Source organism: Haemaphysalis longicornis, unplaced genomic scaffold, assembly GCF_048455015.1.
Source record: "Haemaphysalis longicornis isolate Haplotype H1 unplaced genomic scaffold, Haemaphysalis longicornis Haplotype H1 scaffold_2, whole genome shotgun sequence".
Classification (NCBI taxonomy): Eukaryota; Metazoa; Arthropoda; class Arachnida; order Ixodida; family Ixodidae; genus Haemaphysalis; species Haemaphysalis longicornis.
In genome coordinates this window covers 24,751,241-24,773,059 of record NW_027526295.1, presented here as the reverse complement: position 1 = coordinate 24,773,059, position 21,819 = coordinate 24,751,241, and the positions used below count along the sequence as shown (strand labels likewise).

General features: G+C 50.7%; 1 protein-coding gene across 8 annotated transcripts in view; it reads right to left on the bottom strand.

Moving 5' to 3' along the window:
• The window catches only part of LOC144168803 (uncharacterized), a 128,942-nt gene that overhangs the window by 85,176 nt on the left and 21,947 nt on the right, over positions 1-21,819 (bottom strand). For 4 of the 8 annotated variants that reach the window (XM_077697769.1, XM_077697767.1, XM_077697773.1 and 1 more), the window contains one exon: positions 14,810-14,912. Coding sequence is in view for 3 of the 8 variants with exons in the window: in XM_077697773.1 (XP_077553899.1) it covers positions 14,810-14,912 (103 nt within the window). In the remaining 5 variants the exon portion in view is untranslated. Of the gene's footprint in view, positions 1-7,973; positions 10,593-14,809; positions 14,942-21,819 lie in introns of those variants that run through there. The other 4 variants (XM_077697768.1, XM_077697772.1, XR_013322240.1 and 1 more) reach the window with 3 other exon arrangements.

Below are 21,819 nucleotides of genomic sequence, written 5' to 3'. Positions count from 1 at the left end.
CCGGAATACGATGAGACAAACAAGTTTCCTGTTTTATGCGCACAACAGATGAAGCAGATTTGCGAATTCATGAAGCAGACTTGCACTGAAATTTGCACGTCTATTATTGCAGGCCACGCCTTCCAGGCAACTGCAGCCCTCACAGGTCTTGCGACAGCATGTGCCTGGAGTGGGGCGCAAGAAAAGGCGCACAGTGCACCCGGAATACGATGTGACAAACAAGTTTCCTGTTTTATGCGCACAACAGATGAAGCAGATTTGCGAATTCATGAAGCAGACTTGCACTGAAATTTGCACGTCTATTATTGCAGGCCACGCCTTCCAGGCAACTGCAGCCCTCACAGGTCTTGCGACAGCATGTGCCTGGAGTGGGGCGCAAGAAAAGGCACACAGTGCACCCGGAATACGATGTGACAAACAAGTTTCCTGTTTTATGCGCACAACAGATGAAGCAGACTTGCGAATTCATGAAGCAGACTTGCACTGAAATTTGCACGTCTATTACTGCAGGCCACGCCTTCCAGGCAACTGCAGCCCTCACAGGTCTTGCGACAGCATGTGCCTGGAGTGGGGCGCAAGAAAAGGCGCACAGTGCACCCGGAATACGATGAGACAAACAAGTTTCCTGTTTTATGCGCACAACAGATGAAGCAGATTTGCGAATTCATGAAGCAGACTTGCACTGAAATTTGCACGTCTATTATTGCAGGCCACGCCTTCCAGGCAACTGCAGCCCTCACAGGTCTTGCGACAGCATGTGCCTGGAGTGGGGCGCAAGAAAAGGCGCACAGTGCACCCGGAATACGATGAGACAAACAAGTTTCCTGTTTTATGCGCACAACAGATGAAGCAGACTTGCGAATTCATGAAGCAGACTTGCACTGAAATTTGCACGTCTATTACTGCAGGCCACGCCTTCCAGGCAACTGCAGCCCTCACAGGTCTTGCGACAGCATGTGCCTGGAGTGGGGCGCAAGAAAAGGCGCACAGTGCACCCGGAATACGATGAGACAAACAAGTTTCCTGTTTTATGCGCACAACAGATGAAGGAGATTTGCGAATTCATGAAGCAGACTTGCACTGAAATTTGCACGTCTATTACTGCAGGCCACGCCTTCCAGGCAACTGCAGCCCTCACAGGTCTTGCGACAGCATGTGCCTGGAGTGGGGCGCAAGAAAAGGCGCACAGTGCACCCGGAATACGATGAGACAAACAAGTTTCCTGTTTTATGCGCACAACAGATGAAGCAGACTTGCGAATTCATGAAGCAGACTTGCACTGAAATTTGCACGTCTATTACTGCAGGCCACGCCTTCCAGGCAACTGCAGCCCTCACAGGTCTTGCGACAGCATGTGCCTGGAGTGGGGCGCAAGAAAAGGCGCACAGTGCACCCGGAATACGATGAGACAAACAAGTTTCCTGTTTTATGCGCACAACAGATGAAGCAGATTTGCGAATTCATGAAGCAGACTTGCACTGAAATTTGCACGTCTATTATTGCAGGCCACGCCTTCCAGGCAACTGCAGCCCTCACAGGTCTTGCGACAGCATGTGCCTGGAGTGGGGCGCAAGAAAAGGCGCACAGTGCACCCGGAATACGATGAGACAAACAGGTTTCCTGTTTTATGCGCACAACAGATGAAGCAGACTTGCGAATTCATGAAACAGACTTGCAAACGAGAGTACATCAGTGACCTCACTGATAAAGAGCGCCGTTTGGCATACGCAAAGATTTAGATAGCCTTCCTCGCCACAAGGTCTACTACACTTTAAATCAATTGCACAGCCTGATGGCAGAAGCCCTTTATGCAGTGGAATGTCACAGTTTACTACTTGGGGGCACCACCAATTCTTGAATGCCCCATCATGAGTTGCAAGTGCCATGCCCAGTTTTATGGTCGCCACCATATAACTGTTCTCTACGAGCAAGTCTGCTAGCTTTAGGAATTCAAGGGATGGCCAGCGTGCGGTGGCAGCTCAGCGCTAGCACGCGATAGGTGCCTTCATCTGCACTCTGGGACCCTGCTCCTCGAATGCCTAATGGTGATCTTGCCCCAAGCACCCTGCCCCGTTTTTGTGGTCGGCCATTCTTCCGACACAGCCCCCTTGGCGACCCTGCCGGATTTCCGCCCGGCCGCACCTGTGCTTGTTGTGCCGTGGACGGGGCGCAGGGCAGCACCACTTGTACATTTGTACAATATCGTGCTTGCCACTTTGTGCTTGATTTCCATTGTGCCGTGGTGAGTGTCGTGAAACGGTTGTTTTTGTGTGTGTGTGCCTTTGTGTCTGCTTGTTTGTTTGTTTTTCAGGTACAAATGCTGACCTGCACATGTGCTGGTGACTCATGTACGCAGCGCTTCCGCTGGACGATGCCACCGATGTGCTCCAGGTGCGATCGTGCAACGCGAGCAGGCGAGCGGAAGCCACGCCCGCACACCACTGCGTCACAGAGAGCAAGAAGAGCGCTCCTCGATGGGCCGCATGAGCCACCGTTGTAAAGAAAATCAGTTAATTAAAACGAATTGTTCCAGTTCAGCCAACGGCTCTCAATATAGATAACACTCAAGATATACAGGGTGTCCCATCTATCATGCACCAAGTTTTAAAAAAAGAGTAATGGCGTAACTCGAAGAAAACCTATTGGATAATGTTTGCAGTACTGTGAAGAAGCGGTGACTAATTTTTTCGTTAATGAGACTTAACTAATTATTTCTAATTAATTATCTAACTCGATAATTACTGTCCTAATCACTGAAGTGTCAATGAGGCATTTGTAGGTATCGACGAGGGGCATCTAACTGCGGTATTTTCAGCGACGAACTAATTGCGTACTCATTTATTCTGACTGATAAAGAAAACCCGCGAAATATGAAAAATACCACGTGACGGCGCATCCGTGCGCATTGTAATGCAGCGTCCCCAAATAAGCTGATTGAAAGCAACTGCTTCCGGTGTTACCCACCCGAAGAGACAGCGCATCACCTTGATAAGGCGCGTGTGCAGATAAGGCACAAACTCGGTGGCGATTTCTTCTTTCTTTCTTTTGTTTATTTCATTCTGGCTAACTCAGAGGCAGCCTGTTTGAGGGCGTTGCTTTACGATGTGCGCGGACGCGCCGTCACGTGGTATTTTTCATATTTCGCTGGTTTTCTTTATCAGTCAGAATAAGTGTGTACGTAATTATTCGTCGCTGAAAATACCGCAGTTAGATGCCCCTCGTGGGTACCTACAAGTGCCTCATTGACACTTTAGTGATTAGGGCAGTACTTCGCGAGTTAGATAATTAATTACAATTAATTAATTAAGTCTCATTAACGAAAAAATGCGGTCCGCTTCTCCACAGTACTGCAAACATTATCCATTGGGTTTTCTTCGAGTTACGCCATTACTCTTTTTTAAAATCTTGGTGCATGATAGCTGGGACACCCTGTATATCCTTGACCAACCTGGCATGTGGGTGGGGCAAGGGATGTGCTGAGAGTGGAATCTTCTTGTTTGTGCAACGGTTGGGCAACCAGACCAATCAGTTGTACTCTCGGCAGAACCTGCCCGCTAGAGAGTGCGGACCCCAGTCGGCGAATAGGGCTGCCCCTGCTGCACCAGCAGTAGCTGTGGTGATTGCACCTTGTGGACCAACAGTCATATTTCTTCAGGACATCATCAGGGCTGTAAAGTCGGCGAGCTTCGTTTGCACTTCGAGGACCATCATGACGAACTTTTCCAGGCATCTTCTGGGCACTGAAGCCGCCGAACTTGTGTATCCTATACGTTGAATAAATGCACGTGTTGTGTCACCTTCCTGGTCTTTCTCTTGTATGGATGCTGCAGCCTAACCTGCAATGGGCTGTTCTGGAGTGTGAAAGAACTGTACGGCGCCGACACGCCTGGATGAAAAGCATGCTCAGCATCCACAAGGCTTTCAACGTGGCATTCATTGTTGTTGTTAGCGATTGTAGTTTATCACACAACTACCTGCAAGAAATGCACGGTGACACCTCAAACACTCGCCGTTGTTCACAGCACCTTAAAAAGGTTCACCAAGATCGTTCGTGTCTGTTGTACGGCAGGACTGCAGGTAAAAAAAAATCACTCGGTAGGGTAGTTCTTTGAAATGAAGTCATTTGCAGATAGCCTGGTGCGTTTGAAATGCACCCTTTTTTTTTTAACGCTGGTTTGGCTGTGTGCTTCGCCATGAGCCTAGCAAGACATGCACGCTATGCAGGCAAGCCACTACGGCGTTGAAACTTCTGCGGCTGCTGTGCGGCGTGACAGCTGGGCGAGACACTTGCGGGTTTCTGCTGCTGCACGCTGCGCAACTCCCGAATCTGCGTATATCACGGATTGAAAGATCCACTGAGACAGCCATCACCAACCAACCAAGCTGTAGAGCAACCTCGTCTGCAACAAAGCACGCAGCCATCCCTTCCAACAGCCGCTGCCGCAGTGCGCACCCACAAAGGAAATGACCGCGAAGCGGCCAAGGTTGCTGTAAGGTGCAATTATTGGAGACAGCGAAATGAAGTTTTTAAGGGGGCACACTGGTCTTGAGGAAAATTTGCCAAAAAATCAATTTTCTGCATTAATTTTATTTGCAGTCTACAGGTCCCAAACAATGTACCTGCAAAATATCATAGCTGTATCATAAGTATTCACAAAGCTGTCGTCCTGTGAAGTCGCCTAATTGACCATGTAGCGCCCTCTGGTTGGCGCTCTTAGACGGCGCCTTGGCGCCGGCTATGAAAGACGAGAATAAAGAGACGAGCAGCGCGTGCTTGGTGCACCAGCACGGCACGGGCAGTTCGATTCCGAAAGCCTGCCACGCTGGTACTTTCTCTCTTGCGCTGCGCTGCGACCCCGCGGTTCCCGACAGTGGTGACTCTGGACTAAGACATGACCGACCCCAGCAACCTCGCGCCCTCGGGCCCTCTTTTGCCTGACGTTTCCTCGCGGCCGCCGGACGTCGCAGTCATACAGCTCCGTCTGCCCACCTTCGTGCGCAAGAACCCACACGTCTGGTTCGCCCACGGCTTCGACCTGCACCGCGTCACCTCGGAGACTACTTGGTTTCGCCACTTGCTTTGCAACCTGCCTCCGGAGGTGGCTGATGAGGTGGCAGACGTCATCGGTGCACCTTTGAGCGACGCTCCGTACCAGCGGCTCAAGCAGAGTATTCTGGACCGAACCACGGCGTCCGAGAGCACGCGCCTCCGGCACCTGCTCACCCACGAAGAGCTTGGAGATCGCCGCCCTTCCCAGCTGCTCAACACCATGCGACAGCTCGTGGGCGCAAGCAACGTGGACTCAAACGGTGCACTTTTAAAAGAACTCTTTCTGCAGCGCTTGCCACAGTCCACTCGCATCGTTTTAGCTGCTGCAGGGGACTTGACCCTCGACCGCGCCGCCGAGCTTGCTTATAGAGTTCACGACGCGACTTCTCCCTCAGTCGCCCCCCTAGCTTCGACAGTAGAGTCATCGGCCGTTTCCCGCTTAGAGATTCGGATCGATCAACTCGCCGCTTCCATTGAAGCGCTTCAGACATCCTCTGATCGCCGATGCGGCTCCTCCCCACGTCCTAGCCGCCGTTCGTCTTCCCCGGGTGGTTCTTACTCGCGCAGCCCTCGAAGCTTGGCTATCTGCTGGTACCATCGCACTTTCCAGTATCGCGCCCGTCACTGCACTTCCCCATGCGGCTGGTCGGGAAACGCGCCGCGAGATCACTGATGGCAGCAAGTGACCTCGCCTTACAACCTGGCCGCCTTTTCCTGGTCATGGATCGCATGTCTGGTTTGCGCTTCCTTGTAGACACGGGTGCTGAGGTCAGTGTATTACCGGCCACCAAGGATGAGCGTACTTCTAAGTCACCTGGACCTACGCTTCGTGCAGCGAACTCTACCTCTATCGCCACGTATGGTCTGCGGTCCCTCACTCTCGACCTTGGTTTGCGACGCGCCTTCCGGTGGGTTTTCGTAGTAGCCGACGTCATTCAGCCCATCCTCGGCTCCGATTTCCTCACCCACTTTGACCTCGACGTCAGCATGCGTCACCATCGCCTGATTGACACCAAGACACGCCTTTCCATCCTGGGCGTACTGTCTACTGCCGCTCCAACTGGCATCCGCACGCTGCTTCCCTCATGCCCGTACGCAAGAATCCTCGAAGACTTCCCTGAGGTGACGAGACCCTGCAACTTAAAGCAGCCGCCCAAGCACAGCGTTACCCACCACATCGTCACGCGTGGTCCACCAGTCGCAGCTCGGCCGCGCCGCCTCTTCGGTGAGCGTCTGGCGACTGCTAAACGTGAATTCGAGCACATGCTGGAACTCGGTATTATCCGCCCATCGTCCAGCAACCACGCGTCTCCACTGCACATGGTTCCAAAGAAAAGTGGAGACTGGCATCCCTGCGGTGATTACCGGCGCTCAACGCTCAGACTGTCCACGACAGCTATCCCCTACCCCACATCCAGGATTTCACAAGCCACTTGGAAGGGTGCACAATCTTTAGCAAAGTGGACCTTGTCAAGGCATATCACCAAATCCCCGTCGAGCCTGCTGATATCCCGAAGACGGCCATCACTACACCCTTCGGCTTGTTTGAATATGTGCGCATGCCCTTTGGGCTACCCAACGCAGCCTTTTTTGCCACCAAGCTGTCGCTTTGACCACGTGCATCTTGATTTGGTCGGACCACTTCCTCCCTCCCGTGACTGCCGGTACATTCTCACAATGATTGACCGCTTCACCCGTTGGCCCGAAGCCGTACCAATTCCGGACATCACGGCAGAAACGGTCGCAAAAGCCTTCGTTTCGACATGGGTTTGCCGTTTCGGCTGCCCTGGCATTGTTACCACGGATCGAGGCAGGCAGTTTGAATGCACCCTGTTCACTTCCCTCAGCCGCTTGCTTGGCACTAAACACTGCTGCACCACGGCATACCATCCCTGTGCCAACGGCATCGTTGAGCGGCTCCATCGCCAGCTAAAAAGTGCTCTCACTGCGCGCTCGGATAGAGAGCACTGGGTTGATCACCTGCCTGTAGTGCTTCTTGGCCTGCGTGCCGTCCTTCGTCGCGACCTCGGCTGTTCAACTGCTGAACTTGTCTACGGCACACCCCTGCGGCTTCCTGGCGATTTGTTCGTCCCTACAGCCTCCTCGCCCCAGCCGCTTGAGTACCTCCAATGCCTGCAGGACTGCATGCAGCACCTGCGACCGGTCCCACCTCGCTCTTCAGACCACCGCATCTTTGTGCATCCCGACCTGGCGTCTTCGACACACGTTTTCCTCAGGCAGGACGCTGTAAAGGCGCCTCTTACCCCCTCCTACGATGGGCCGTACCGTGTCCTTAACAAAACCCAGAAGTCCGCCACCATCCTCTTGAATGGCCGCGAAGAAGTTGTCTCGTTGGACCGCCTCAAACCGGCCTACCTCGAGACGCCACCCAACAAACTCCGCGCAGACATCGCAGGCCTAAACACTCCACTGCTCGCCCCCAAAACCAACGGCCGCCTGCCTCGCCGTCGCGTCACGTTCGACATTCCGTCTGGGCGGGGGGCCCTGTAGCGCCCTCTGGTTGGCGCTCTTAGCCAGCGCCTTGGCGCTGGCTATGAAAGACGAGAATAAAGAGACGAGCGGCGCGTGCTTGGTGCGCCAGCACAGCACGGGCAGTTCGATTCCGAAAGCCTGCCCCGCTGGTACTTTCTCTCTTGCGCTGCGCTGCGACCCCGCGGTTCCCGACAACCATTTTTTCCTATATTTGCCAACTTCGTGCCCCGTTTTCTCAGAACCAATTTTTTTCCCACATGGCCAGCTGTCGGGTATAATATCTTGGTATGTATTGGTTCGATTTACATCATTTTTGCTGCATTCGAAAGCTTATGAACTGAACAGTGCAATAAAACCACAAAAGTACAGAATTTCTTTTTGCTGGCACAAGATTTTATGCAGTTAATTTTATAAAAAACGTTGTAAATCGATGACCTGACATTTACGAATTTTACAGCGTTTGCAGAAACCATGCTAAAATTACTGCAGTGATATAGTTGCACTCCCTGGTACTTCTAGAGCACAAAGGGATAAAAGCTATTTGAGTATTTAATAGCTACATAATGAAAAAAATTGCCCGAAACGGAGAGACATAGCATGTTGCACAACTCTAAACTTACACCCAATAGACGAAAACTGACTGCATATTCGTGCTCAGGATGTTGAAATACGCTCAATGTGTAAATCTCAAGCACACAGGTTAAAAAACAACAAAAATGTCCTCAAAAACCAGTCTCCCTAACTAAACAAAAAACAAGGCTTTATATGGGACAGAACTCTCAAGTGTGCACGCTCAACTTCGGCGGCGCGAACGCGGCGCGGCTCACGAGGAAGCTCCGCGGGATGAAATTTGAGCCCCTAAAATTTGTGGCTCTGTACGTCGGAGGAAATGACTTGGTGAATGGAAAGCCAGTCGACGACATCGCACTGGACATAAAAGTATGCCAGTCAGATTATCGAGTAAATATATTCTGCTTTTGAAAGTTATGTGCACGAACCCTCAGCTACAGTGGGGAGCGCAGCGGGTGGCCGCTGCAAAAACGTGCGCAGCACTCTTGTGAACAAGGAGGCGCGTTAGGAAGCCTCGTGTACTAGATGTAACTGCACGTGGCCTGTGGTAAGTGTGCGCGCGCTGCGATCAAGATAGTATACCCCGATTGCCACCATACAGGTTTTAACAACGGAGGTTGTCTAGGGCTGGCCTTGATGACAGCCTTTGCAGGTATGGTGTCACGAACTCTGTTGAGGAGGTTTCTTCGCCGCGAACTAAACGGTTCCCACTATGGAAAAAAAATTATTAAAAAATTGCAAAACATCCTCAGGCCTCCGTATTTTCATATGCGGCTTATACTGCTCCTGGGAGAAATACTTCTCAGCAATGCACCTGTGCTTACAAAGGAAGCCGACTTTAGGCAATCTGTGCACGCTTGGTTTTTGTAAGCTGCCTTTTCAACATCGTGCGTTGGACGGAGTATGACTACAGAAGACGGCTATAACTCTCGTGTTATCGGGAGTATTACTTGGCAAGTAGCCGCTGCAAAGACTCTTGCATTACGCAGCCCAGCTCCGCTGGTCGTCCTTCTTCACGGAGTGGACGGACACAATTTTTTTCTCGAGTACTTATCTCATGCAGCTTTCTCGCAGCTGCTGGACGCAGCAGCGTCAGACAACTCGCAGCCTTGTGCGTGCTGTTCACTAACATAAGCATCGGCCCAAACTATGCATAGTGTAAAGAATGGTCAAGTTGCAAGTAAATTTTCCGTAGTTCAGTGAAGACAGTGTCGATATTACCTGTTTATTTACACTGGCAGTTTGAAAAATTTTTCGTCTTTGATGCAGATGAGAGAATTATACCACAGCATAATGTAAATACGAAAGGCCATGTGCAAGGAACAAGTTACAATGAATAACGTGGGACAGTTTCACACCAGCAGCAAAATTTTAGAGACGAAGTGCCCGTTTCCGATGAGTACATGAGAATTCTGTTGCAAGGAAAATGGCGCATAACTATAATAATGAACTAAAATGTGATGCTTTCTTCTGTTCAGCTTCTTGTTCTGGAGGCCCTCAAGAAGGCTGAGAAAGTCTTTCTGTTCCGAGTTGTACCTCGTCACGTGGAGGACACCATCATGAAGCGGCGTCGGCTGGGACTTGGCAGACATCTTGAAGAAGTGCTCCCTGACACAGAGCTTGTGACACTTGTCAACACAGAGGCAAGGTTTTCAGTGCATTTACCATGCTTAGTGTCATTCTGAGCTCCAAGGGAATGTATATCATGTATCACAATGACACCAAATTCATCTTGTAACCATCATTGAATGGAAAAAATAGTTTAGGGAGAAACAGTGTGATCCTTTCATTGCATTATATACCTGTGCACTCTATCGCAAGGGCTTAGTCGGTATGTGAAGACCACTGCTTTTCAATCTTGTGTATAAATGACTTTGGATTGAGTGAGTTGATGAGCACTAATGTCTTTTTTGTATTCTTTGCTGTGAACTTTACAAATAAATGAGCAAGAAATAAAGACAATAAACTAACATGCACTAGTGCCACAAAAGTAATGAATATAGGAGTATTGCAACTGGGTGTAAAAGAAATGAGAAGGCTTAGATGTATTCACAGTTCTCAGATCACTTCATTCGATTGGGTCACGCTTCTGCAAGGCCTTTTCCTGAAATAACCACCACTTTTCTTTATCCTAAGCACCCCCTTTCCTCTGGTTCATTCAGTTGATGCGCATTCCCTTGAAAAGGGAAGTTTTCGAAACACTTTTGGTGCTTACGTTAGGAAGGGTGCTGTAATTGAGGGAAAATGGTACGTTGCTGTTGTGTTCCTCACTGGTGCCCTGCAAGACCCACATTGTTCTCAGAAATTTACAGGGCCGCTTTGCTGGCAAGCCTCTCACGCATGGTGCCGATGGGTGCCATGTAGACAGAGGCCTCGGCATTAAGGCTCTAGCCAAGCCCCTGTCGCTGGCTGTGAGGGTACACTTTCGCAGTGTGTGGCAGTCGTGGCCTGCTGAGCAACAGCTCCAGGTTTGGGGGGCCTGGAAATGCCAGAAATGCAATGCCAGAGGCCATCTGGCACCAGACTGCTGCCTGGTTCCTTCACGCGAGTTTTTTGCAATGTGTGCATGACAAAGCTTTGCCCTGACTGAAGAGCCCACTGGCTTTGCGCCGACGACGCGCACACTTGCGCGTGGCGCCCCATTGCCCCTTTCAGCTTAAGGGAAGTGCGTAACTGTACTGTAAATTACCGTATTTACTCTAATGTAACGCGAGTTTTTTTCAGAGTTTTTCTGACCTAATTAGGGGGTTCGCGTTACAATCGAATCGCCTCAAAATTTGCCTTGGCAATGTCGCGGCACAGGCTTTTAAATTGGCTACGACAGATCTAGCGATCTTTCAATTTTATGCTAGCAACGTCTACACGCTCCCAACATCCAATCCAATCCAATCCTATTTTTGTTTGTGACTTTTCTCCATGATTGCGCCTGTGTTTCATAAGCTGCCGTTTTGTGCTTCTGTGACTTTCTCGAGCAAATGGCAACGCGACGAGCTCAGTACGATGCCCGTTTTAAAAGGAATGCAATTCTGGTAGCTGAGGAAATCGGAAACTCTGCCGCGGCTCGGCGGCTAGATGTGTCAGAATCAACTATCCGTGGATGGAGGCTCCAGCGTGAAGCGCTTTTCAAGTGTGAGCCCGGCCGAAAAAGCTTTGTGGCCGTCACACTGAACTCGAAAAAAAAGTGGCGGAATTCGTAATTGAGCAGCAAAACCGGCTCTTGGGGGTCAGCGTCGAGCTGATCCAATGGAAAGCCCGAGACGTAGCCAGAGAGATGGGGATACCCAGGGAGAGTTTCAAGGCTTCACGTGGGTGGGCGCAAAAGTTCATGCGAAGGAATGGATTCTCCCTCCGGCGAACTACGTCGATTAGACAGAAGCTGCCATCGGATTACGAAGCAAAGCTACTAGAGTTTCAGCGCTACGTGATCGACCTGCGCCGCTCGTCGCAAATGCCGTTGGGGCACATCGGCAACGCGGATCAGACTCCCATTTTCCTGGACATGCCTATGTCCAGGACTGTTAACGAAACAGGTGCCCCCCAAGTCCGCATAAGGACAACAGGGAACGAAAAGACACGGCTAACCGTGATGCTGGCCTGCTTGGCGGATGGGCACAAGTTGCCACCGTACATCATTTTCCGGCGCAAAACCATCCCGAAGGAACCGTTCCCCAGCAACGTGATTGTCCGCTGCCAAGAGAAAGGTTGGATGGACACTGCGCTTATGCTTGACTGGGTCAAGACTGTGTGGTGCCGACGGCCAGGTGCGCTCCTCCACCCCGCCTCCATCTTAGTTCTCGACTCATTTCGCGGTCACCTGACCCCTGAAGTGAAGAAGAAGATGGAGGAATCTCGGACGCAGCTCGCTGTCATTCCCGGAGGTATGACGTCCGTGCTGCATCCGTTGGACGTCTGCCTAAATAAACCATTCAAGGATGGGATGCGGAAGCTCTACGGAGATTGGATGCGAGAAGATCGGGCTCCGACGCCTTCGGGCAGAATAAAGCGACCAAGCGCCGCGAAGATAGCCGAGTGGGTGTCCGCCGCGTGGTACAGCCTCCCACATGACATGGTGGTTCGCGCTTTTAAGAAGTGCTCCATATCCAATGAACTGGATGGCACCGAGGATGACTGCATCTGGGAGGAGGACAGCGACAAGGAGGGCTCGACCACCGACGACGATGGGGATGAAAGCGAGTGAAATTCGAGGGTATTGATCACCGATGGCTAAAGCGACGAGTGAGCAAAACTCGCAGTAAATAAAGGTACCGTATTTATTCGAATATAGGTCGACCTTTTTTTTCCGAAAATGTGCTTAAAAATTGAGGGTCGACCTATAATCGTGACCGAAGAACCTCGACCTATAGTCGTGATCAAAAATGGCGGGCGCAACGAGCGATCCGTTTCTCCGTCGCGCCCAGCGCTCCTCAATTTGAGGCGGCAGCGCGGAGCATCTAGAACAAAGACAGGCAAGAAAATAAAGGAAAAAATAACAAAACAATCAGCGTAAGAAAACCACCCACAGTCACTGCCGGCTATCGCGCATTACCTGCGGCCGAACCGGACACGAGCGAGCTTACGTACTGGCTAGAGAGCCAGATTGGCTTGGCTTGGTGTCTTTGGCTTGGCTAGGTGACTTTCGCCACCTAGCGTAGCCACCTCGTGAACGGAACGGCGTTGCCTGCTTCGCTCGCTGTCTCTACTATCTCCCGTTCTCCGTTTCATGCGCTTTCTTTGTGTTTGCTTCGTTGTGATTTCCCCACACACCGTTTTTCTCGTGCGCATTTCGCGATGTCACGTCGGACTTAAGCGGCGGGTGATCCTGTTTGCTGAGAACTTGAACAACTGCGCCGCTCAGCGAGAGTTAGTCGTTAATGAAAAGCTGATCAGGGGATGGCGGAAACAGCGGGACGAACTTTTTGCTTGTAGGGGACTGCGTCGTGCGTTTCGTGGTGGGAGGCACGATGCTCTCGAGAAAAAACTCCGGCTGCACGTGGAAGAGAAGCGTGCGAAAGGACACCGAGTGTCCTGCGAAGATATTCAGACCAAAGCTCAACAGTTAGCGCTGCGAGGCGGGATTGGCCGTTCAGCCTTCAAAGCCAGTCGGGGGCGGGGGTGGGTAATGAACTGCGGCGCATGCGGCGCAAGTTCCGACGACGACGCATTGTGTGGCTCCGACCAGAGGTGACCGCGTTGTAAATAAATGGGAGTTTTAAAAAGTTTCCTCAAGTTTTTTTCTTAAAAGTATGGGCCGACCTATAATCGAATATATTATTTTTTTTTTCGGCGACTTCAATTTTTAGGGGGTCGACCTATATTCGTGCTCGACCTATTTTCGAATAAATACGGTACTTTTTTTCCCTCTCGTTGCTCGCGTTACATTCGTTTTTTTTTTTTTTTTTTTGGCTCGGTGAAAAGTCACCCCTCGCGTTACAATCGTGGTCGCGTTACAATCGAGTAAATACGGTATGTAACTGGGACACTGGTGTAAAATAAACGTCTTCCCTCCGTACCTTGGGCATATTCCTTTGTCGCCCTTACTCTCTCTGCCCAATAGAGGCGGTGTTGAGGTGGCGCGATGGAGTTTCAGTATCATGAGCGTGCTCAATTAGCTCGAACTCACGGTGGTTCCTCGCAGTGCGCATGAGTGCCTGCCTTGTGCAATGATAGGGTTACGCATATTGTGAGGTAGAGAGAGACCACAAACTGTGCCGTCAGCTGTTGACACGAGATGTGCAGCATTTGCAGTGCTCCTATTATTTTTATAACATGAACATTTTATGTTACCTTCCCCCAGTGTTCATAAAATAAAAGTGCATGAACACAGTTCAGACTCACGAAACTTATTGTATGAGTATCAGTTACTTAAGCACGTGCAATTTTACGATGAATGATTATCATTTTCCAAAGTATGTGAGAAAAATTGACCACATCTTTCCGCGGGGGGAAACCATGGGGTGATGCGACGCATCTGGGCGGTGCTTGTTACGGTTGCGCCGACCATCGCGGTAGCAGACCTGTTAGTCTCCATTCAAATCATCGGTGGTCACCGGATGTCATCGGAGCGCCGGTGATGGAACGACGGAGCGGAGCGACGCAGTTATCGCGTTTATATGTACCGCGCGTTAGCGGTGAGGGGAATGAGAGAGAGCAGCGCATGCGCACCGTGCTAACCGAGCGCTAACGCGCGCCGACGCACAGATGGCATGGCGAGGAGAGCAAGCGCTAACGCAAGATGGCGCTGCGGTGAGAGCGGCTTTACCGCACAGCTGGCGTGGCGAGGAGAATGGGGGAGGGATGCGGACTACGGATGCATGGATGGAGGGACAAGGCGAGTTAAAGAGATGCGTCGCATCTAAAAGTAGGAATGATATGCGAACTATTCGATTCGAAATTATTCGAGAAAAATCACTATTCGCTTCGAATTCGATTCGAAGCAAAATTCCACTATTCGCCCAAGCCTAGAGTTCAGTTCTGGCTATGTGACCTCCAAAATAGCTGGTGGTGTTCACAGTGTCTCAGGGCAGTGAGTACGAGTTGGCACACCAATCTCTCGGCACTCGGCCACCCAGAACTATACCTGCTTCTCCAGTAAGGCTAGCCCGCAAGTTTCCGGCAGAGAAAGCCTGCTCAGATTAGCCCAGGTGGTAGAAAAAACAGTCATTCAAACACAGCCAGTAGTTTGAGTGCATGGCTTACCAGTTCGGGGTGCAGGTCTCCAGTACTCCAAAAACACAGCAGGCGAAGTCGCACTTGTCCCCACAAAGCCAGAGGAAACAGTGGAAGAGGAAAGCCAGAGATCCTGCAGGAGGGGGATCCACTTTAACCAACCTGCAGTTTGCAGTGGCAAGGGTAAGGGCAGACGGCAAGGTCTTTGTAAGGTTTGGCAAAGCAGGGCAGTAATACACACCAAGACCAAACTCAGTCCGTTCTTCTCTATGCCCCACGCAAGATGAGCCAGTTTAGAATTTGAAATACTGCCCACTGCACACCCAATGGCAACCATACTATGCCAGGAAACTATCGGCATCAAGTCTTCCCCCCGGTCGGATGAAAAACAGATGAGAAAAATGCGCTGCTGGTCGAGCTCTGCAAGCAAGAATTCACCACCTCACAACCTATCCCCCCACTGAGAAGAAACCAGAAAAAGTACAAATCAAACACTGGCAATGCTGGGAAACATTACTACAGTGGAATCTCGGCGATACGAATTCGGTTGATACGAATTTCGCTGTGATACAATTTTCAAAATTCCCCGGCGAAAATGCATTGTATGCAATGTAAAAAAATTAGGATGATCCGTACATATTTACCACTCCGATAAAAGTGATACGAACACGCGAGCCGCGAGCAGGCGACTGTGGCATGGACGGGAGACGGGAGCGTTGGTGCGGCCGTAATAACGCGCGCGCAACGCCGATGCGCACGAATCGCATGCGGTTCGTGCGCGCACGTCACATCAATGATGAGCGTGCGTTCTTACAGCTCCTGCGTTGACGATTCAGGCCGGCACCTTGGCGCCAGCCTCTGCCTTGGTTGCCGCAAACGGCAGTGGGAGAAGCCTCACGACTTGTGCCAATGGGGAGACGTGTGCCTCTTGGCAGCAATTTCGAAGTGCTCGCAGTAGCTGGCTGAGCCACCTCTGCAGATATTTGGCGCGGATGGGATTTTATAGCGCAGTTTTCTCCCACACTGTGAGCTCCTTTCCCGCACGAGCAATTTAGTTTACACCTTGATACGTGTTTTAACAAAAGGTTACAAGCGGTCGCTGAAGCTACTTGCACCTCTTCACGGCAAGAGCCGACGCCATGTTGCCGCCGCCTGTCATATGCGCGGCCCTAATCCATTTTTTCTCGTTTTCTGATGATACGAATATTTTTGCTGCCCCTTGAGATTCGTATGACCGAGATTCCACTCTACTTAGCGCACGAGACAGGATAGAGCAGGACACGTCAGCACACCTTCTGAAACCCCAAAAGCATCCAGAGCCTAAGCCAGTTGCAGCCAAGCCGCACGGTGAAAAAATTACGGGGGTCGCTTAGAACTTCCCAGGAATGTGAACGCCTAATTTGACCTTCTGTTCACCTGCTGTTGAGCTTTCTGTTGGAACTTGCGTGCTGCTCTCATCGAGCCACAGCTCCATGCATGTCCGCTTATACCCGACGGTAATTACGACGAGGAGCATTTTCCCCTGCACTAGCCTCTTCCATCGAGGCACCCTTTTTCCGTCTTCCCTACCCGTGACCAGGGCCAGCGGTGTCGTCACCCACTGCGATGTATAATGAAGCTTTGAGCCCATGCGGCAATGTATACAAGGCGCACCAGAACGTTCCTCACCCTTTCTCAATACTCTAACCCAGTGCTGGTGTTTCCATTTCCCAGTGCGTACTACGATTTTCAGAGCCACCCACACCTTCAACTTTTTCGTACCTCACAATGCAACCTTGAAACCTAAAAATCTTAGGCCTTCAAATTCCGTTCAAGGCCCAGCATAGGGCCCCAGTGCATTGTAGCAATGTTTCCACAAGTGTGCATGACAGCAATTTGACTTTAAACACAGCAGTGTTAAGCAAAATGCTGACTTTTCCTAAACGATCCAGAAAACCATCTATGGCTCGTGGTAAACCCATTGCTACTACACAGCCAATCACAAACTGCCTGCCATTCAGCCATTTCGTACAAGTTTTGTCAAAGCAGAACGAACAGCCTACGCCGAGTGGTTACTGTAATTACTTGATCCCAACATGCCATCTTTCAAATGCTCCCAGCATCGAAGATGGCCCCACCCACAGCAATAGAAGAAGTACCAGAATAAAAAAATTCTCCTCACGTTTATTTTTTCGTGCAGAATGAAGACACCAACTCTACAGCGCCGCATGCCAACAGCACAAAAATGGTCGAAAAACGTGCACAGGAGTCCCTGTGGTAGGTGTGGGCATGTTGTCTGGGAAATGCAAAGGTCACATGAAACCTGCCCGGGAGCACTCCACAAGGGCATGCACCTGATCTCGCTGCCTATCAAAATGGGAAAAAAAAAACAACTTGCAGATCGCAAGCGCCCCTGCTTTGCTCAAGCCTTTTTTTGCTAACGCTACTCTTTTTTTTATTGAAGAAAATAAAAATTGCTATGCATCAATGTCCCTTTTCATGGAACGAATTTTTTCATGCGTCTGGCCAATTTCGGTGCAGCAACATTTATCCTTAAAGGGACACTAAAGGCTGAATGAAATTTTATTTTAACTGAAAGATCATGTTTCGTAGCTCTCTCGGCTTTTGTTCGATGAGCAACGATGCGGTATTTGCTGAGAAATAAGCAAACAAAGGCGGCAACGCTCTCACCCCCTTCCCTTTCACAGTTTCGTGACATAGCCATTGTGTCACAAACTAGGGGTGGTGCACCGGTGCGGTCTAGGTGCTCTCACGCTGGCTGTGGTACCTCTGGCAAGCCTTGGCCAATGCCGACAATGTTTGTCTGGCCAAGCGGGCTGGCTTGGAGTGTCATTATTGTCTTGCCACCGAATGAGAAATGCTTTTCACCCCTCTAACAGTCGGTGTGCCTGCCTACACCGGACACCAAGACCCTATCACGCCGACCACGAGCGAAAAAGTGACAAGCGCTATTTCAAATATCGTGCAAGCGTGACTGCCTGGCTATGCATCGCTTAAGAGACCCAGAAAAGCTTTGTGAAGGTGGCAATCAAATGCATTCAGGTGGCAGAACACATAACGGGGGATTTTTGAGCCAAGTGTGAGCCCCCTACGTTGTACGGATAATTTGTAAACAATTTTTGAAGATGGCCTTTCTCAGCCGATGAACACGACACTGCAGCGAGCCGATCGCGGCTAACACAACGGCGGTCGCGGCCGACGCCAACGGTGATCGCGGCTGACGCCAACGGCGAGGCGCCCCCTGATTCGCTCGATCGTCGGCCGCCGGCAACGTCACTGCCATTGGCTTCCGGCTGCTCTTCCTCCTTCCTGCGTGATCCCGAGGCAAAGGCGGGTCCGCAGCGAATCCAGTGATTGACGCGTGCCTAGGCGCAGGAATGTAGCTAGCGCAGAACGGAAGTCGAGCGTCGCGATGTCACATGGCTATTCTCAGTGTTTCCAGCTGCTTTGAAAGAAGCAGTGAGGGTGGAGGAAATACCGTATTTATTCGAATCTAAGCCGATAGGTTTTTTGAAATACTGATATATCAAACTCCAGGGTCGGCTTAGATTCGAGGATTTTGAAATACGCGCCAATTTCCAAGTAAAGTGGCGCGCAGCTAGCGCCACCCAGAAAAGAAAGTATTGTAGCCATTACTAGACGAGCCAGTAGCCACTTAAGGGCCATAGGCCGCCATTTTGAATTGTGCGGACCCTGTTCGCCTGTTCTGTGGGACAGTGGCCTGCGTGCGGTGTGGCGTTTGGTTTTGACAGCGCAAAAAGAAGCGGTGCCATTATAGTGCCGCTTTTAAAAGAAAAGTTGTTTTAGCTGCGGAGTTGTCGTCGAACGTTCAAGCCGGGCGGGACTTCGGCGTGGATGAAAAAAATGTCCGTCGTTGGAGGACGCAACGGGAGAGGATTTTGCGTGCGCCGCAACTAGGTTGGCAATCACCGGACCACGAGAATGCCGTCACCATGAAATGGAGATGGCATTGGCTGACTTCGTTCAGACGCAGCGAGCAGCTGCCCTTCCAGTAACGACGGAAGTGCTCCAGGCAAAAGCAAGGGAGCTTTTAAGGGAACGAGGCTTATCGCGGGCACACTTCAAAGCCAGTCAGGGCTGGCTACAGAAATTCATGAAGCACTTCGGCTTTAGCCTCCGCCGTCGAACCTCAATCGCCCAGAAGTTGCCCGGTGATTTTGAAGAGAAACTGATTGAGTTCCAGCACCGCATCTTCATGTTCAATAAACGTGTTTTCTTTTTGTGAACGCTGGCCCTGCCTTTTTGTTCAGCCTACATTCGAGGTAAGTTTTTTTTTTTTCGCGCCTTCGGACTTTCGGGGGTCGGCTTAGAATCGGGGCCGGCCTAGATTCGAATAAATACGGTATTTGGGTAAGGGGGAGAGGTGCATTCAATTGCTTCTGGCGCGTAGATCAACAATTCCAACGGCATTGCACCGCTATGTTGGTGCTACGCGACAACACAGGCCTTTTGTAACTTTTACAAAAGGCTTTTCTGGGTCCCTTTAAGCAGGAGCCTTGACCTCACCTCGTCAGGCAATTATACGTCCATCTCATATTCTCTTCTCTCACGCGCTGTGCCAACCTGGAATGAAATACACTCACTTCCCGCACCCATCTTCATGACCGAGGCTCCGCCCTGCCCAAACATAACAAGGGTAGAGCTACGCGTGCACGGTTTATGGATTATTTATCAGCAGCGGCTCGCACTGAATGGAAAAACACGAGCTCAGATTGTTCGGATAACCGCCGGCAGTAAGTACCCTAACCTTTCACGGGCGATAAGGTTCGAACCTAACGAGGGCACACTTCCTGCCATGGATATTGCTTGCAGAAGCTCGGGCATTCACCGGAGTCGGTTATTGACTTCACTAAGTGCGCACCGGTGCTTTTCCAAAACGAAACTGAAAGCATGTTGGCTGACTCTGAAGCATGAGGGAAGCAGCCTGTGTTGCAAGGTACAAGAGCTGTAGTCTCCACTTTTTAAATGAGATCAGCTGACGGAAAGTTTTGATTTACTTCATGTGCTCAACCAATTAGGAACTGTTTATTTGAGGAAAACATTTATAGATGCTTCTATAAAGAGCTATTGCCATTCACAACATTTGTGACGTCAAAAACCGCAGTACCGAAAAGCGTACAGGGCGTCGTCACCTGTTTTCACGTTTCTGGCATTTTCTGCCTTATTACACAACTGCTAGTGCTGATTTCTACTAATACAGGCCAACTTGTCTCCCCTAAAGTCCCTTTAATTGAGAACGACTGCATGCTAAACATCAAACAATTTTTACCTATCAGAAGTCAAGTGCGTGTATCGTGTTTAAGCGCGCCTGAGAGAGCGCGCGTGCGCAGGCAGTCCACCCCACCCTGTTTCCCCCTCTCTGCACTGCACTGTATAAAACGAGCGCACAATAAACCAATGTCGATTCTTCGCTGGGAGACGGCTGGCATCGGTTCCTGATAAGCACGAAACATGGCGTCAGAAGTGGCCACGGGCGATTCTCGGCATTGAAAGACGATACCATGGCCACGGCGGAACCGGACAGAAGCGGTATGGAAGTTTTGTTGAAACCGCCCGAGCATCTGCGGCTGAATGACGATATTAGCAAGAATTGGCGCCTGTTTAAGCAAAAGTTTGAGCTGTTTTTGACTGCTTCAGCGCCAGCGGCACCCAAGGAAACACCAACGCTGGGTCCCACCAAGCTTGCACTGCTGCTCAGCATAGCCGGCGACGACGCTCTCGAAGTGTACAACAACTTCTCCTTCGGCCAAGGTGAGGACCGGAATGATTACACCCCAGTAATCAAGAAGTTTGACGAGGATCTTGTCGAGCAGCTAAATGAAGTGCATGAGTGCTACGTATTTCGTCAACGCGTTCAAGACGAAGGTGAGCCTACGGAACACTTTCTGCGACCTAAGAAAGCTGGCGCAGTCCTGCAACTTTGGCACAATGACGGAATCAATGATTAGGTATCAGCTTGTGTTCGGAGCAAAATGTGACAAAGTACGCGAAAAGCTTCTTTGTGACAACAAGCTTACTCTTGCGACAACAGAACAGCTATGCAAAGCTGCCGAAGTCTCCGCCGCCCGAAACGACATATGGACTCGAGAACGACAAGTTGACCCAGTTAAGGGGAGACGTGGGTCTTGAAATGAACTTTTTTATTATTTAAGTTAGGGCCATGAAAATTACTGTGCATATGTGTCTTGTTTCCCTGATTTCAAATATGCAATTACCGTAAAATTCCGAGCAAGCGCCCCCACCCGTGCAAGCGCCCCCCCACCACTTCAGTGCTAATTTCAAATTTCCCCGCCATTCCGTGAAAGCACCCCCCCTCCCTCCACACAGTTATCACGCACGACGTGCAGGCAACACTGGCTTGCTGGAGCCAGTCTAAGAATCCAATCCAATCTACTTCAACCGAACGCTACACGCCATTTGTTTCTTTGTTTTGGCGGTGGTAGGTCATGCATTCCTACACAGTTGCAAAGAAAATCGAGGTGATCCGATGGCACCGAGAGCACGGGAAAAACGTGCACCAGACCTCTCGACAGTTCAAGCTCGACCGAAAGCGCATACGTGAATAGGTGAAGAATTTTGACAATCTGCTGCAGCAAAACTTCGGAAAAGCAAAACTTCGATGGAAGCTAAGCAACGGCACCCCAGTGTTCAGCAAGTACGTGGACGATACGCTGTTCGAGTTCTTAGAGCACGAAAGAAGCACGGGACGCGCCGTTAGCAACTGGCTGCTGTCTGAAGAGGCTGTGAAAATAGCAAACAGCATGCAGTTAGGTAGCTTTGTAGCTTCCAGCCACTACATAAGCAGGTTTGGAAGCAGCGGTTCGGCGTTGCAATGTGCCACGCCATGAACGAGAGCCAGAGGACGCCCGAGGAATCTGCGGAGGCATTAAGCGCCTTCCAGACTTCCGCGAACTTCCTGCGATGGCGAAATGACGTCAAAAGGCAACTTTAAGAAGCCGTCGCGGCAGCAGGTCCTTGTGGCGCGCTGCTTCAAGGGGTGCGGCATTGCAAACGCAATC